Source organism: Dicentrarchus labrax, unplaced genomic scaffold, assembly GCF_905237075.1.
Source record: "Dicentrarchus labrax unplaced genomic scaffold, dlabrax2021, whole genome shotgun sequence".
NCBI classification, from domain to species: Eukaryota; Metazoa; Chordata; class Actinopteri; family Moronidae; genus Dicentrarchus; species Dicentrarchus labrax.
In genome coordinates, this window is record NW_026136722.1 from 25,995,559 (window position 1) to 26,011,590 (window position 16,032).

At 38.3% G+C, this 16,032-nt stretch overlaps 1 protein-coding gene and 1 long non-coding RNA gene across 3 annotated transcripts; both read left to right on the plus strand.

Annotated features, from left to right (window-relative positions):
* The first annotated feature begins 1,752 nt into the window (after positions 1–1,752).
* Positions 1,753–16,032, plus strand: LOC127357004 (ornithine decarboxylase-like). 2 transcript variants are annotated; one of them, XM_051389150.1, is made up of 9 exons: positions 1,753–1,829; positions 2,088–2,209; positions 2,341–2,514; positions 2,610–2,782; positions 2,875–3,091; positions 14,161–14,244; positions 14,653–14,812; positions 15,123–15,244; positions 15,743–16,030. In XM_051389150.1, the coding sequence occupies exons 1-9, from the start codon at positions 1,808–1,810 to the stop codon at positions 15,983–15,985; spliced, it is 1,317 nt and encodes a 438-aa protein (XP_051245110.1). In that variant the 5' UTR covers positions 1,753–1,807; the 3' UTR covers positions 15,986–16,030. The 2 variants fall into 2 exon arrangements, with proteins under 2 accessions (XP_051245110.1, XP_051245109.1); XM_051389149.1 differs by having other exon boundaries at positions 1,793–1,829; positions 2,055–2,209; positions 15,743–16,032.
* LOC127357066 (uncharacterized) lies at positions 7,034–10,639 on the plus strand. The gene is made up of 3 exons (XR_007882131.1): positions 7,034–8,089; positions 8,202–8,356; positions 10,379–10,639. It is a non-coding gene; the product is annotated as an uncharacterized LOC127357066 (long non-coding RNA).

A 16,032-nucleotide genomic window follows, 5' to 3' on the forward strand; every position in this document is an offset into this window, starting at 1 on the left:
GGGGCTCCTGCTCTTCTCAGTTTGCAGAGAAAGTACAGGCGCTGTTGGGCTTTTTGGCCAGTGATGCAGTATTGTGGCTCCAGGACAGGTCTTCAGAGATGTGCACACCCAGGAACTTGGTGCTGCTCACCCTCTCCACTGCAGCACCGTCGTTGGTTAGTGGAGGACGCTGGGTGTGCACTCTCCTGAAGTCCACAATAATCTCCTTCGTCTTCTCCACATTCAGGTGGAGATTGTTGTCCTTGCACCACGTGGCCCGCCTGCTCACCTCACTCCTGTAGGTTGTCTCATCGCCGTTGTTGATGGGACCCATCAGTTAAATTATATAATCAAAAGTTTTCTCTATTGACTGAGCATCTCAAATTAGTAACTTAGTATCTCAGAATAATTAGAAATGTCCTCAATATTTTGACTTGGCATCTCAAAATATGACTTTGTGATACTAAGTTATTATTTTGAGATACCAAGTAACAGTATTGAGAAAGAACCAGACAGTTTTGTGCAATGGATGAATTTTAATCTGAAATCTCATCATTAATCATAGGCTATCTTTATATCTTTACTGTTGTCTTGAAGGCCAAGCAGCAATGCCAATGTAATATGAAAGTGAGGTGAATTTTTGATGTGGGTGCAAAGCAAACTGTTTGATTATTTGTGCCACTGACAGGGACATCACAGAAATTTTGAGGGGCTGTTACTCAAACTTGAAAAAAACGTCAACCCTCAATGAATGGTATAACCAGTGGGATACCCTGTAAATAAACCTCTCAGCACAAAATATGTATATCACAGCAGTTCCATCAGTATATTTTATAGACGTGTGTAATTTATGTAATATTTATGTATTCACTTTAGCAGACAACAGTCCAAATATTAGAGAATATTGTAGTTCAAACTTACCCATATTTCAGTTTTTACGGGGTGCAGAAAAGTGTAGCAGCTTTCGAGGTGTGACCAGCTTTGGCAGTGTGCAGTCTGCCAGAAAAGAATAACAAGCAGGAAAATTTATTAAGGGCTACACCTTATCCTGTTGCATGAACATCATAAAATAACATTGGCATTAAAGCTTGGCCTTTAAAACAACAGGGACTAGTTTCACAAAGATAGAGTGTGACTAAGGCTGAGATCAAACTAATGATGAGATTTCAGATAGACTAAATTCATCCATTGCACAAAACTGTCTTCTTTTGAAAGCCCATAAAAAGGATTTTGTAAGTCATTATGATAAGAAACTTTCTCAATATATTGGTTTAACAGAGTCAAAAGTCAAAATATTGAAAAAGTTTCTCATTATTTTGAAAATCTACATTTTGTTCACTAGATTTTTGGTTCACAAGCAAGATTATTGTGATGAGTACTTTACATGATTGACTCAAAAAAGAAAATAAGAAAGTTCATGGAATAAACAAAGTGTGGAAAAATAAAATTCCTCATCCTACATTGATCACCAAAAGTATAGATATTCACCCCATATATTGTTTGCAACAATTTCATTCCTAAAGGGCAGATAAAAAGAAACACAGGTAGAATGATGACTCTGCAACAAACTCAACGAATTTCAGCTGCTTGTGGGGAAACAGAGACTTTTCTTTATCTTCTGTTTTATGCTTCATGACCTACTTGAAGTCATTATTAACGTAAGGTATTGTTTGTTTTAATGCAGTAGGTGTGGTGGCATCACTGATGTGCTAATAAAACCAGGACATAATCTTGTCTTATTTCACTTCGTGTCCAAACTTACCTCCGTATCTGTTGCATGGGAATGCTGTTATAATGCTTATACTCATTTGAAAATATTTCCACAAATATGGAGGAGCATACAGCCTGTGGTAGGAATTAAAAATAAAAAAATGTGATGTAATATGTGAGGCAAGTGTACCTATGAATGCTACTGTTACATTTTTCTTTTGATTTTGACTACTATTTGGATGTCTTAATTCATACAAATAGCTTTAAAACACAGAAAAAGCTGATCATATTGTTATCCAGCCTAACATGAATTTATTGTCTTGTACTTGTAATTGTAAACTGACAGTATTTATTTTATGCTTTAGTCTTTTACTGCTTGTCATCCCTTGCATCACCAGTAACTACAAATGGACCAGTCTTGAACATTTTGTCCCCTGAGAATTGTGACATTGAAATTTTAGACAATGGAAGGACCATCAATGATTTCATAGACAATAAAATACAGGAACTTGGTTCAAAAGTGAGTATCAGAGATATCATGATTCTTCCCTGACTATGAACCTATAATTATGTGAAAGTATTGTGAGAAAGTTGAGATTCATGAGATGTGTATTTTTTTTAAAAAATGTAAACTTTGCTTTATTCATTCAGGACAGTGAACAGCCATTCTATGTGGCAAATCTAGATGATATGGTTAAGAAGCACCTGAGATGGCTCACTGCGTTACCTCGAGTCAAGCCTTTCTATGCACTGAAGTGCAACAGCTCACCAGCGGTTTTGAGGACGATGATTGCTCTGGGCACAGGTTTTGACTGTGCTAGCAAGGTACTGTGAAGTGTTTTAGACATAAAAGTCTTTTCCACAATCTGTTACGATAAAGGTTGTTTCCTTCTCATCTGAAACATGTTTCATTCTAACAGGGTGAGATTCAGCTGGCCCTGTCCCTCGGTGTGGCACCTGATAAAATAATTTATGCACACACAACCAAAGCACGGTCACACATCAAATATGCCCGTACTCATGGAGTAAATATGATGACTTTTGACAGCGAGGATGAACTCGTAAAAATTTCTTTCTGTCATCCTACAGCCAGGTAAGAGAACAACTACTAAAATGTTTGATTCTACGTATAGTCTAAATTGATAGTATTGATTATTTGTGAATTATTTGTGAATTACGTTCCAGACTGGTACTCCGCATCGCAGTGGACGACACTTGCTCGGTGATAAGACTCAGTTCAAAGTTTGGAGCCAGACTGGGGACAGTGGATAAGCTGCTGGGGCGTGCTCGGGAGCTGGACCTGGATGTCATTGGGGTCAGCTTCCATGTAGGCAGCGGGTGCACTGAAAGTTCGGCATTCAAACAGGCCATAGCAGATGCCCGACATGTTTTTGACATAGCGGTAAGTCATCGTCGTAGAAATAGAACATTACAAAGATACACTACATTTACATGTTTAAGAGTAGGGCATTGATCAAGTTTTTTGTTATGACAGTTGAGATTTAAATCCTCTGTTTCAAGAAAAAGCTGCAGTGGCTTTAAGCTTGGATCAGACTGCAGGAAGAATAGTTGCTACCTCTGTAGCAGCTAATGGGGATCTGAATAAACAAATAAACTAAAATATGGCTGAGGAAAGCAGAAGAGTATAACTTACTGTCACTGCTTTACTGGAGTTGCTCAGGTCATCAGATCAGACTGTGGTTGTATTGGACATTGTGTGAGTGTACAGCAGGGCAGAAGGTTAGCATTTTCATAAAAAGGATATAAAGCTTTTTAAAAGGTTAAGCACCAAATGCTGTTAAATTTTATGTTTAATACTGTTCCACTTTTTAAAGAAAAAATGTGATGCACTGATTTGTTGACCGATATATATAACTTATAAGACTATAATACAACTTTTGGGTTGCCTGGCTGGTGTTCATCCTCCTCCTGGATGGCACTTTATTCCTCCATTCAGCTAGATCTTTAATTCTCCTGGGAGACCACTCGGATGGACTGTTGACGCATCCATTGACGCATCCATTGGTACCAACTATGTCATGCTAGCATGTCCAGAATGGAGCTAAATACATTTTGTCGAAAAGTAGTGGTGGCCATCCCTTGACCTCGTACCTCCAATAGGTTCTATGGGTACCCACAAGTCTCCTTTGCAGATATGCCCACTTTATTCTAATCCCACGCACACTCAGAAAAATTAATCATGGCATAGTTTCTTTTTAAGTATTTGCATCTATTTGATTTTATTTAAATAATACAATTTTAAGAATTTATTTATTCAGATTATTTAAAATCAACATAAATCTGTTAATTGCGAAACCAATGAAATTTAATCAGTTAAAACCTATGAATATAGTTTAAATATGACGAGCTATGGCTCAACCAAGATTCATTTAGTTTAAATTTATGAGATTGGTTTTCATTAGGTTTACGTAAAGATTTCAGGACATCCATGCTCCACACTCCAGTCCAGTAGGTGGCAGTAATGCAACTGGTTTGTCAACGGCCTTTGAATTTCAAATTCAGAGTCACTCACTAGAGAAGAAGAAGGACTTTTTCCCCGCCGTCTGCACCAATACATCCATTGTCTACTCTGCTGCTCACACCTTCGCTCAAGCAAGTTGAAGCAACTACTTTATGCTCTTGCACTGACTGGTAAGTTACATGTGCATTTGTCTTAGTATAACCTGCCAGTTATCCGTGTTTGTAAGTTATTAGTGCAATTCACATCATATCACACTAATATAAATATATCGGCTATCAAATATAGCCTACATCATTGTAAACATTTTCATGTAGTCTAGTAGCTTGCTAACCTCAACCTAGCTAGTTAGCTATTTTTGTTTAGCCAACACGACTAATTTGAGTGATTAAAATGACTCATTAGTTAATTTAAAATGAGCGACTGACTTTTGTGCTTAATGAGATATTCTCACAAGCATGTGGGCAGTTAATTATATTATTATGTATTAGCCCTGCACCGCAGACTTCCCGTGAGTCTCAGCCAAAGATGGCTCAAAGCAGCCACAGCGGACTTGACCACCTACTTCATGTTCAGACAATGTGTTGCTCCACTCACTAGCGCAACACGTCCGGTTGAACTTTAACGGTGCCGGTGGTCAGTCGGTGGGAAGGTTGCAGCGCGTGTGACTGTGCATGGCGGAGTATGTTGTTTTTATTAATTTCGCGCTATTGGATTAGAGCAGCCACACTGTTGTGTCATAACAAAGTCTTACTTTCAAGATATTAAAAACTACATGTGCAAATTATTCAGTGTCAATAAACGTTTGTTATTGATTGTGAAATTCATTGTGTTGTAACTGCCTCACAATTTTAGAGCAGGTTAACATAATCCATTTTGAATAATGTAAAACAAATATGGGCAACTGTGACTATAATAACTATTAAAATACTACTATACTATAAAAACTTTACATGATCAAAAACATAAGCTGATGTAGTCGGTAAATGCATACAATTTTGGTCTAATGGATGACTACTGTTACTAAAAATATGTAAAAACTGATACTTTGTGATTTCATGAGCAAGGAAGGAGTTGTAGAATTGATTAAATGCATTTTGTTTCTAATTAGAACTTCTTGTCTTTTACAGGTACATAATTCTAAGAACCATCCTCTTACATCAAGTGCATGCCGGGGCAACCTCTTTGTTTTTGTAAGTATGGAGGCTACAAAGATATAGAAAATAGAAAACTCGACATATTACAGTGAAACTCATTTTGATGTTCAGATGAATCAATATAAAAAGCATACAAATTTGAGTTACATGACCCTTTGTCTAAAGGGTGTGCTGGCTGTGTTTAACCATCCAGCTGAAAGACAGTGGTTAATGACTCTACAACTAAAACACTGTTTTTGTCTTTGTTCACAGATATGTGAATGTGGCCATGTAAAGTGTGTAACATTTCATTATCTACCAGGTATGAATTGTTAAAACATTTTAGGTTGAAACATATCCACCATGGCCGCCGGTATCCATGTATCTATCCAGATTGTCCATGTACATTCACAAGTTGGAAGAACCTTTTGAGTCACACATATCAAACACACAGGAAACCAACAGCACATTCTCAGGTAACTACCTTCTTAAGTCAGAGGTGTGGATGTGAAGAACTTTCAACTGAGAAGGAATACTTTATTCATATAAACCAGCATCTTAAGCAGTATGAAAGTATAACTTGCATGTTTGAAGGATGTACATTTCAGACTAACATATATGGTACGTTTAACTCTCATAGAAATCGTAAACATAATCCCTACACTCTGAAAGATTTTAAAGCAGGTGTCACTGCTCAGTCTAACGAATCTGGTAGCCTTGTAGATGATAATCCGTCATCTTCTGCTGACATAGATTTCGATACTCTGTCAGATGCAGATAGTGATGTTGATACTTCAGAGGACCTTCCAAAAGTTGTAGAACAAAAAATAGCTTTAATTTTATTGAACTTAGAAAACATTTATCATGTTCCATCTACAGCAATATATGGATTACTTGATGAACTACACTACCTGTTAAGTACTGTGTCTGTGCCTGTAACTTGTAACAGTCTTTCTGAATTCTTCAAAAACAAAAACCTAGAAGTTGATAGCTTAATTCTCAAGGAACTAGCTGATGTACTTTGTAAATCTAACCCTTTGGTTAAGGTAATAGGGAAAGGTGGCTCCCTTGCTACAGTTTATAAGAGGAAGGAGTACTTCAAGGAATTGTTCAATGTTATTGACCCAGTGGAGTTCATTCTTCATCAAAAACAGGGCAGGACATTTCAATACATTCCATTGTTGCAGTCTTTGCAGCAGTTATTTGGTTGTACTGAAGTGTTTAATAGTGTCATCAATAGCCACAAATTACAGGGAAGTAATACACAGCAGCAAGGGAACCATCAGTATAGCCCTATAAGAGATGGTGTGTACTTCAAAGAAAACTCTTTCTTGTCAGGTGATGAGTTGAAAATTTGTTTAACTTTATACGTAGATGATTTTGAACTATGTAATCCCCTGGACACATCGCGAAAGAAACACAAATTATGTAGTGTATACTGGATTCTGAGTAACTTGCCACCAGGCTCTCATTCAGCACTCTCTTCAATTTATTCAGATAAATTGAAGAGAGTGCTCAAACTGTGCTGTGTATGAATTTGAGGGAACTGGGCCTGGAAAGTTCTTAAAATCCTTGAATTTGATGTTAAGCACTTCCAGCAGGCCAAATCAAAAGCACATTTTATCTTAGTAATCTATGGAACATCTTTATTTCATAACACACTAAAATTTTACTCACTAATAATTGTCATCTTTGTGTGTTTGTGTCTTCACTCTAGATTGATAAAGCAGGATGGCAGAACCAGTTAGCTTCAAAGTTCTTTTTGGAGGTGACGACGATGCAAGAAAACTAATCATTCAATCTGGAATGCCGACATCTGTGTATTAATTGGCTCTTGAAATTAAGACTTTCTTTGGTGTGACAGAGCAGTTCAGGCTTCAATACAAAGATGTAGACTTTGGAAATGATTTTATGAACCTTGTGTCAATTTCTGACATTCAAGATCGAAGTACTTTGAAAGTGGTATGCTTGCCCTGTGAGGCTACCAGCTCAGTGATCTCCTCAGATTCACCCACTACAAACATCTGGTCCACAATACCAGCGACTCCCCCCAATGTATCTACTAGTTCCTCATCACAACAACCAACTGATCCAACATCTGTGTACTCCCATAGCAGCAATGATACCATCATTTTGTCATCTCCTGAGTCTCGGTCCTGCTCTTGGCCTCAAGTCTTTGTTGTGCCACGGTTTTCATATTGTGCTGAGATGGTGCTCCAGAAGGGAAATGATGATTTCAATGCAAATGGAACTCTTCTTTCTCTTACCCCGAAAGTCAGATCTGATATTCTTGAAGGCCTTGTAGAAGAAATTATCAGGTACACAGCATATCCAAGAAATTGAACAGTTTGAAGAAGTTGCTGAGGCCTTGGTAAAGACTCACCCGTGTTAGTGTGAGAAAGGAACTCGCAGTGGTTATTGTGGATGGAAACACTACATTAAGATCAAGATGATGAACTTCCGCACCAAGCTTGGCCGAGCTGGACACCCAGAAGTCATTGTCAACTCACTTAAGAACAAACGGAAAGGTCATGGGAAACCAGCTGCGAACATAAAGAAGCCGGAAGGCAGACGTTAATTTCTGTCCAAGCCATCCAAGAGGTGAAACGACTGAAAGCCTAGAGGTGGAAAGGGTTGCTCTATTGACTGAGGTAAAGAAAAAGAACAACGAGGCAGTGATCAAGGAAAAGATGCAGCGTACCTTCTCGTACAGACGACAAGAAATTCTTCAGGATTACAGAGGTCCGAAACAGATGGCCAGCTCTGTTTGAACTAAACTGGTAAAGTAAGTGTAGTAACCCATTTACAACAAACACACACACATTGATGCAACTTGCATTCAGTGTTTAAATCTTTATTGCAGTCAGGTATATCCTGTCTTTTCTCCTCTGTTTCAGGTCACTTTGGAGTTCATGCGTATAACAACTGTCCCTCTGATACCAAATTCATTGGACAACTGGACAGATACACTGATGACCTGATTAAGGTTTTCCGTGCCAAAGGAGGATCTGCAGGACAGAAAATTTGTGCCATAATGGCATTGACAGCTAAGGTAAGTGTGTTTCTGTCATTCTTAAATTTTCTCTCTCTTCATCCTTGTCCCCTCCTTTCTTTTTTTAATAGTTAAACTGATTTGCAATTTATATTAATTTAATGTAGCAAATATGGGTTTGTGATTTCATAACCAAACATTCACCACCTTCTAGTTCTTGGAGACCTTTGATGGTCTTTGTATTAAAGAAGCTTAATACACACAATCAACATTTTTTCTCTCATGTAAAACATTTATTATACAATCAGAAAGTGCATATTCTAATTTTTTTTAGTGAGCCAGATGAGAAACTTGTCAGCTGTAAATGACCTTGGTAAAGTATAAAACAGTTGACGGTGCAAGGATAGAATAATAATAATAATAATAATAATAATAATAATAATAATAAAATAATAATAAAAAAAAATAATAATAATAATGCTTTACTTTTGGATAGGGACAGTGCACATTATTGAACATCGATAATAAAACATCTCTGTAAAAATGCCGGACTATAGCAAAGCAGCTAATTTGCATCCGCAGTCCTTAATAAAATAAATAGAAAAAATACAAATAGAAGAGACAGCAAATAAATAGATAAAATACAAATAGAGGAGACAACACACACAGCACAATACATTACCATTACACAATCATAAAAATACCAGACTCAGACAGGCTATAACGATGTATTAAAAAGTAATGTTCAATTAGTGTCAAGTCCAATTAGTGGTCGCACTTTTGATTGCATTTGAGCCATTGTTTTAGTTGTCCTTTAAAAGAAGATTATGTGGGGCATTCCCTTATTGTGGAGGGAAGATTATTCCAGATTCGAGTCCAGAATGACTCCCAAGTATCTGAACTCCCTCACCAAAGCAAGCTCCTCCCCTCCCAGAAAGACACCAGAATGATCAATGTTTGGCGGCCTTTTAGCAAAAATCATGCAGACACTTTTTTTAACATTTAAAGAGCCAGTCCTGAACACAAGCCATTGCTGTTGTAAGTATTTGAGCAGCCTCTGTCTTGTTTTTCACGGGTGAAAATCACCGTCATCATCATCATCATCCGCGTACAACTGTGCATTAACACCCTTACAGACATCAAAGAAATAATTAATGTAAAGAGAAAACAAGATAGGTCCAAGTATGGATCCCTGAGGGATCCACACAGCTGTTCTTATCCAGGAGACACTTGGTTTTTTCGACAAACATACTTATGGCCGACTCTGTGGAATAGTGAGTCCGGAAACCAAACTGCATCGGGTGTAATGCTGTATAACCGTTATTATGATGTTCTACTAACTCTTTAGCCACCAATTTTTCAATATTTTGGAGATAACAGGAAGAATACTAATTGGTCTATAGTTGTTGATTTCAGATTTACTTCCAGATTTGTAGATTGGATTCACCGTGCTCACCTTCCAGTTAGTTGGGACAACAGAATGCCTAATAGACAGATTTACCAGCTGAATGATGGGGCACACAAGTGACTCCATGTGAAGTTTTAAATCCATAGTCATCCTTGGCATTAGATTTGTTAAGAGAGCAAATAATTTTCATTACCTCTCTACCAGAGATTTCAGTTATGTTAAAAACAGGCTGTTCGCAATTGACAGGATGGTAAACACAGTCATGTGCAGTGAACAGACTTGATATTTCTTGAACAGAATTTATAAAAAAAAGAATTAAATTCTGCAGCCAAGGTGACAGGATTGTTCACCAATTGATTCTTTATGGTTAGTTCCAGTCCTTTACGGCTCTGCTTGGTCTGTCGGCCAGTTAAGTTATTGATCTCTTTCCACACTTTTTTTGAATTTCCCTTTGCACTCTCAATTATGTTTAAGAAGAAGTTTGCTTTAGTTTTTCGTAATGCTAATGTTACTTTATTTCGTGCTGATTGAAATTTTTGACGGTCAATGATTAGACCCCTTGTTTTTATATTTCGGGTACCATATTGTTCTTGCATGGTTTAATGTTTGAAAGAGTTTTGAGGACCGGTACCTTTTCATCACTGGATTTTTGTGTGGGGATTGTTTCGCACCAGTGGCATGTTGTTGGCGTTTACCAGTTGTTGGTTCTGGGAGCATGGGTGCAGCGACCGTGGATGCCTGGGTCCCCCTGCCAAGCAGGGTGAGCGGTTGAAGATCACCAGCTACTGGACCTCGGGCCGTAAGCTTGGCCCCACTGGTGACCGTGGAAGCCCCACTCAGGTGCAGGAGATGTTGATGCTCACCGGTTGCTGGACCTGGGATGGAGGACATAGCTCCGCTGGCAGCCATGGTTATTGATGGCTCACTGGAGCATAGAGGGATTTGAAGGGCCCCATGCGAACCCACAGAAGAGGTTAGCTGCTTGGGCGACAGGCCATCAGCTGTGTGGTGTCCAACCATCAGCTGCTGTACTTCTGGGAGCTGTAGGCACGGCCCCGCTAACGGCCGATATGTCCCTGAAGGCTACCATCCCGGACCCGCCGGCGCCCTGGGCCTCGCCGCCTCTCCGCAGGGGATCAACATCTAACAGAAGTTGCTGCAGCGGAGGGACACCCATCGGAACACAGGGGGTGGCAGATGAAGTAAGTCCACCATTCTTTTCATCTCCGGCTGCGTTAATGTTGGTAGCCATGAGTGAGGTAGCTGGAAGGCTATGTTTGTCGGCTTGCTGTTAGCACCACTGGCTTGTGATGCTGGCAGTCTTTGCTGTGCTGGGTGGCTGACGTTGGCAACTTGACTGGCAGGTAGCCAGGAGAGCGGACCCGGGTTCAGCTCGATATCACCGGCTAGTAGCAACATTAATGCTATTTGAGAAAGACCTTGGTTGGTGGAGTGTCTCCTTCTCTTATCAGTCGAGGAGGAAGTGGGATAGCCATTTACTAACATCCTTGAATATAATACGTGTTGGCTTCTAGCCGCAGGGATGTAGAAGCAGTTGTCACTCAATGACCAATGTGCCGGGTTTGGACAATGACCAGACTTGTAATTATTACGGCAGTCACCAACCATTTTATAGGCGACTGTTTGGATGGAGATGAAGTGATGAACCTCTCAGATTGAGTAGTAGTACGCCGTGACTGCTCTGTGGCGGCCATACTGTCAGAACTGTGTAGTAACTTGTGGTTGGAGCGCTTGTGTAGCTTGTGTGTGAACCATAGTAGTACTACCGGTTAGCAAATGGGAGGGCTTGAAAGAAGCAATGACAATGAATCCCAAACAAACATGTCTTGTGCATCCTTTAAAACTTAAGCTTTGGATTGCCTCTCAAAGTCTTTTTGGTGGGACACATCCATTTTACTTATTTTGGAGAACACTCCCTGTGAAGTTTTTAACACAACTAATTTTCTTTGTTTATTCTCCAGGACAGCGAGTGCGCAGAGGCTGAGTTGGGGATTGCACAGACAACAATGGGCATCTACGTCATTCGGGTGGATGGTGCTGAGATATATGCAGATGTTGGTGTTGTACTTGAAGGTGTTTACAGTTCTTGGTTGTTATTGCCGCAGAATGTCTCCATGCACTTGTAATTAAACATGTCAGTGGGGTGGTGCAAAGCCACTCAACCACTTAGCTTTATAGCAGTATCTTGGATTGATCAGGTAATGACTCAAATTTCTAAAAATGAATGTCTGGGAATCCTTGAAATGACTCAAATTTCAAAAAATTAATGTCTGGGAATCCTTGAAATGTTGGTGTACTGTAAGCATACAGTTATCCTGCTTGATTTACCTGTCTTGAAGTTTCATACAGTTAAGCAGAGTTCTTGATGGAGTTTGTTATTGATGCAGAAAGGTCTGTTTCCAAATGTTTAACATTTAAAATGATCAAAGCAAATGTGCTTATGTTGATTCAGAGACCAAAAGTCCAAAAACTGAAAGTTAATATGTGACTGTGTAATTCACCCAATGCACAGATGTTGCCCTCTGGAGAATGCAGAGCAGAAAAGTGGTTGACTTGCTGCAAATTTCAGTACTTGTGAGTTAGCTTTTCCCCACATTTTTGTACTTGTATATTCCTTAACTTGTATTTATCAAAATTGAATATGCATACTTCTGGTTGTGCAAAGCCACCCAGACACTGAGCCTTAAATCAATTATTTGGATTGTCATGTAAACATATGTTAGGGATTCCTTGAAGTGATGGTGTACTGTAAGTATTACTGTTATTCAGGTTGATTTACCATACTACTCAAGTATTGCACACTTGTACAGTTGTTGAGGGAGTTTCTTATTGGTGTACTGTTTACAGTATGTATTTGTGTTTCCCAGGAACCTAGAAGCAAGTTCAGTGTTCCCTTGACTTAGTTTAAATGTTTGCATATGTTAGGCTATTGTGTGGCAAAATAAGTAAAATTTCTCTGCCTAAATGTGCACAAATGAGTACATTTTATTTTTATGTTTTTGGTTTATTTTTGTTTGTATTTTTTGCATGCTGAAATGAGGGCATTTCCTTTTGGTGTTTGTTTTTCTTCTTTTCAACACATGTGAATGAGTACTGGTTCTGTGTCCAAGTATGTCTTGCCAGTTCCTCTTTTACCATGCCGAATGGAGGTGGTTTAGTGTGATGTGTTGCTGCCTTTGAGTTTTTTCAGTGCCTTAACTTTCCACATGCCTTGAGAAGCCTAATAAATAAAATGTTAAACAAGCTGATCCAACTGTTTATAACATTGTTATTGTAGATATTACTGTAGGTACAGGCTGAATGAAAAAATAATAATAATCTGGTTAAAAATGTCAAATGCATTGGGTTTATTATTTCAAGTACATAAACTTTTTGCATTTCATTTAAATTGCATAAAGTGCATAAACCTTTTTCTAAGCATTTCAAATGCATTGGAGTAATTCATATTGAATACACACACTTGTTAAGTATTTGAAACAAATTGGATTTATTAATGATGAATACATAAATATGTCATTGTTTATTCTAAAACACATTGAGTTTATTAGTATTAATACATAAATCTCATTCTTAATTGTTTCATTTACATTTGAATGACAAATATGCAGCACATAAAGTTTATTGGCCTGTTTATGTTAAATATAAGTAATTCAAATGGATGGAAATTTTATATGCAATTGAAATACATAAATCTTATGAATCAGGCTTAAATATTTCTGTGAGTGCAATTTTGGGCAAAAACCATATGGTATATGGTATAAATGTGTTAGGGGTCTAATTAAAATTGGGAATTACTAGAAAGCTGAGACACATACGTCATGCCACACATGCATAAGTCAGTGTCCCACTTTATCTCGAAATGCCACTGTAGATATGTGCCCTTTTATCATCATTTCATATTTTAGTTTTTTCAATTTGGCCCATGGCTTCAATTCTCAATTAAATTTCTGTTTAATGCCTGACAACTACATTTGAGTTCTAATTCAAGGAGACTGCACCAGGCCCCTGCCCTTACCTCTGTGACTCACTTGTCGCAGCCGTCACAGTTAAGGGTCCAGTGTATAGGATTTAGTGGCATCTTGCGGTGAAGATGCAGATTGCAACCAACTGAATATCCCAACAAGTAGGATAAACTATGGTGGGCGCAAAACTCACAGAAGGCCCCATCTAGAGCCAGTGTTTGGTTTGTCCATTATGGGCTACTGTATGATTATGATAGTTCAACATGGTGGACCTGCTCCCTCTGTAGATAAAAAGAATTCATTCTAATTTCACAAAAACACAAAAACACTAATGACAACATACCTGTGAATATTATCCTTCTAAATGTTACACACTGGTTTGAGCTTGTCACAAACACTTCTCTCCATATCCCAACTTCTACACCCTTGGTAAACGGTGCCTTACTATAAAGTGGTACTGATATGTTTTTCAGAATAAGTTGGGATTCCAGATGACTCTCTTGGACATTGGTGGAGGGTTCCCTGGGAGAAATGACTTCAAAGTCACATTTGAAGAGGTAAAATAAAGAACACACGTTTATTGTTGTAATGCATTGTAATGACTCAAATAACTACAACAACTATTTTATTGTCAAGTGTCCCCAGATCGTTCTGTGTAACAAACTATCTTCAGGTTAGCTTTGAATAGTGTTTAAACACCTTTTTCCTTTACTTAGTTCCTTTAAGTTAGACTTTGTATTGTGTGTTTTATCTGTTTTGCCTTTATTATCTTTTTAATAAATTATTGTGTTTATACATATTGGCCTATTTAATTTCGCAAGAGTGGGTGGTACCAGCCTCTTCTATGCAGAAATCCACATCCTTCCACTATTGAGAATGTGTTTTTGGTTGTAATTATTAATTTAATTATAGATGTGTCATACCTGGGATATATGTTATTATGCTATTGTGTTTTGCCTTCCTAGGTTTCAGAAGTCATTAATGGAGCACTGGATGAATACTTCCCCTCTGACAGTGAAGTGGAGATCATCGCTGAGCCAGGCCGATACTATGTGGAATCATCCTTTACACTGGCAGCGAACGTCATTGCCAAAAGAGTCATCCTAGATGATACGGAACACAGTGGTAATGTATAGATCTGTTCTCTATCCAGTATCAACACATATATGTCAGAACTATACAAAGTGCAGTTTCATTTATATGTATCTTGATTTAAAATAAAAGAGGGGTGGGTGACTATCAGATGTGTCTGGTCAGTACACTACTACATATTCAGTAACCCAGCCTCTGAGTAGTTACTCACTTTGATCTGTGTTGAGGACCATAGATAAAAAGGAACTTTTTCCTATTATTTTCAACATCTTTAAAATTGCATATTTGATAGATCTAGTTGCCATTTTAGTAACTTTTATTACTTTGTGTGCATTTTTTCCAGAAATTGTGGAAAACAGCCGGGACAGAACGATGATGTACTACCTTAATGATGGACTGTACGGTTCCCTGAGTCCCATCGTCGATGAACCTTCTTACTACAAGTTTGAACCATACTGTCACAGGGTAAATATCCTTCTCTTATATATTTTTAGAAAAAGAACTCACTGCAGCTTTAAATTTAGGTAAAGACTGCCATTTAACAAACAATCTATGGTAAAGGTATGGTTAAGGTTAGGCAACAAAGATAGTTTGTTATGGTTAGGGTAATATTCTGGTTATGGTTAATAGAAAGGCATTATTGCAGGTTCACAGAGAACATGGAAGTCAGACTGCAACCTCCACAACCGTATTGTCCACCTAAAGAGGACACTACCTCCTGCATTGAAACTTAGTGTTGACATGGACTTAAATCTTGAGGTGTGGAATTGTTCAATATAGACGTCATTTCTTAGTATACTGGGCTCTAAATTATGCACAATGACGCAACCTGATATCACCATCATGTTCAGTAATTTAAAATTATTTGAAATTGTAAAATGGGATTGAAACAAATAGACTGCAGTAGAATATGAGAACCAGTGTGATGCAGGTTTTATATTTCAATGTTTGTGCTCTATGCAGGCTGTTAAGAGCAGTGAGCAGAAGTACCAGTCTATCATCTGGGGTCCAACCTGCGACAGCACTGATAAACTATCTGACGACTACTGGCTTCCTGAGTTGCACGTGGGGGACTGGCTTCTCATCGACAACTCGGGTGCTTACACTGTTAGTTTATGCACTGAATACTGTGGATTTGAAAGAACACGCATTTACCCTGTTGTGACAGCTGAAACATGGCACGCCTTAAACCTTTCTCACATTTAAGTTAGTTAAGTCAAGTAAAAATAGTCATACAGTATATAAGGTGCTGC

Bases quoted from the DNA above. Each gene is read 5' to 3' on its own strand.
- LOC127357004 (XM_051389149.1), top strand. From the start codon at position 1,808: ATGGAGGAGCATACAGCCTGTG. The intron at 2,515-2,609 runs GTACTGTGAAGT...TCATTCTAACAG, and splicing joins GTTTTGACTGTGCTAGCAAG to GGTGAGATTCAGCTGGCCCT. The intron at 14,813-15,122 runs GTAATGTATAGA...CATTTTTTCCAG, and splicing joins AGATGATACGGAACACAGTG to AAATTGTGGAAAACAGCCGG.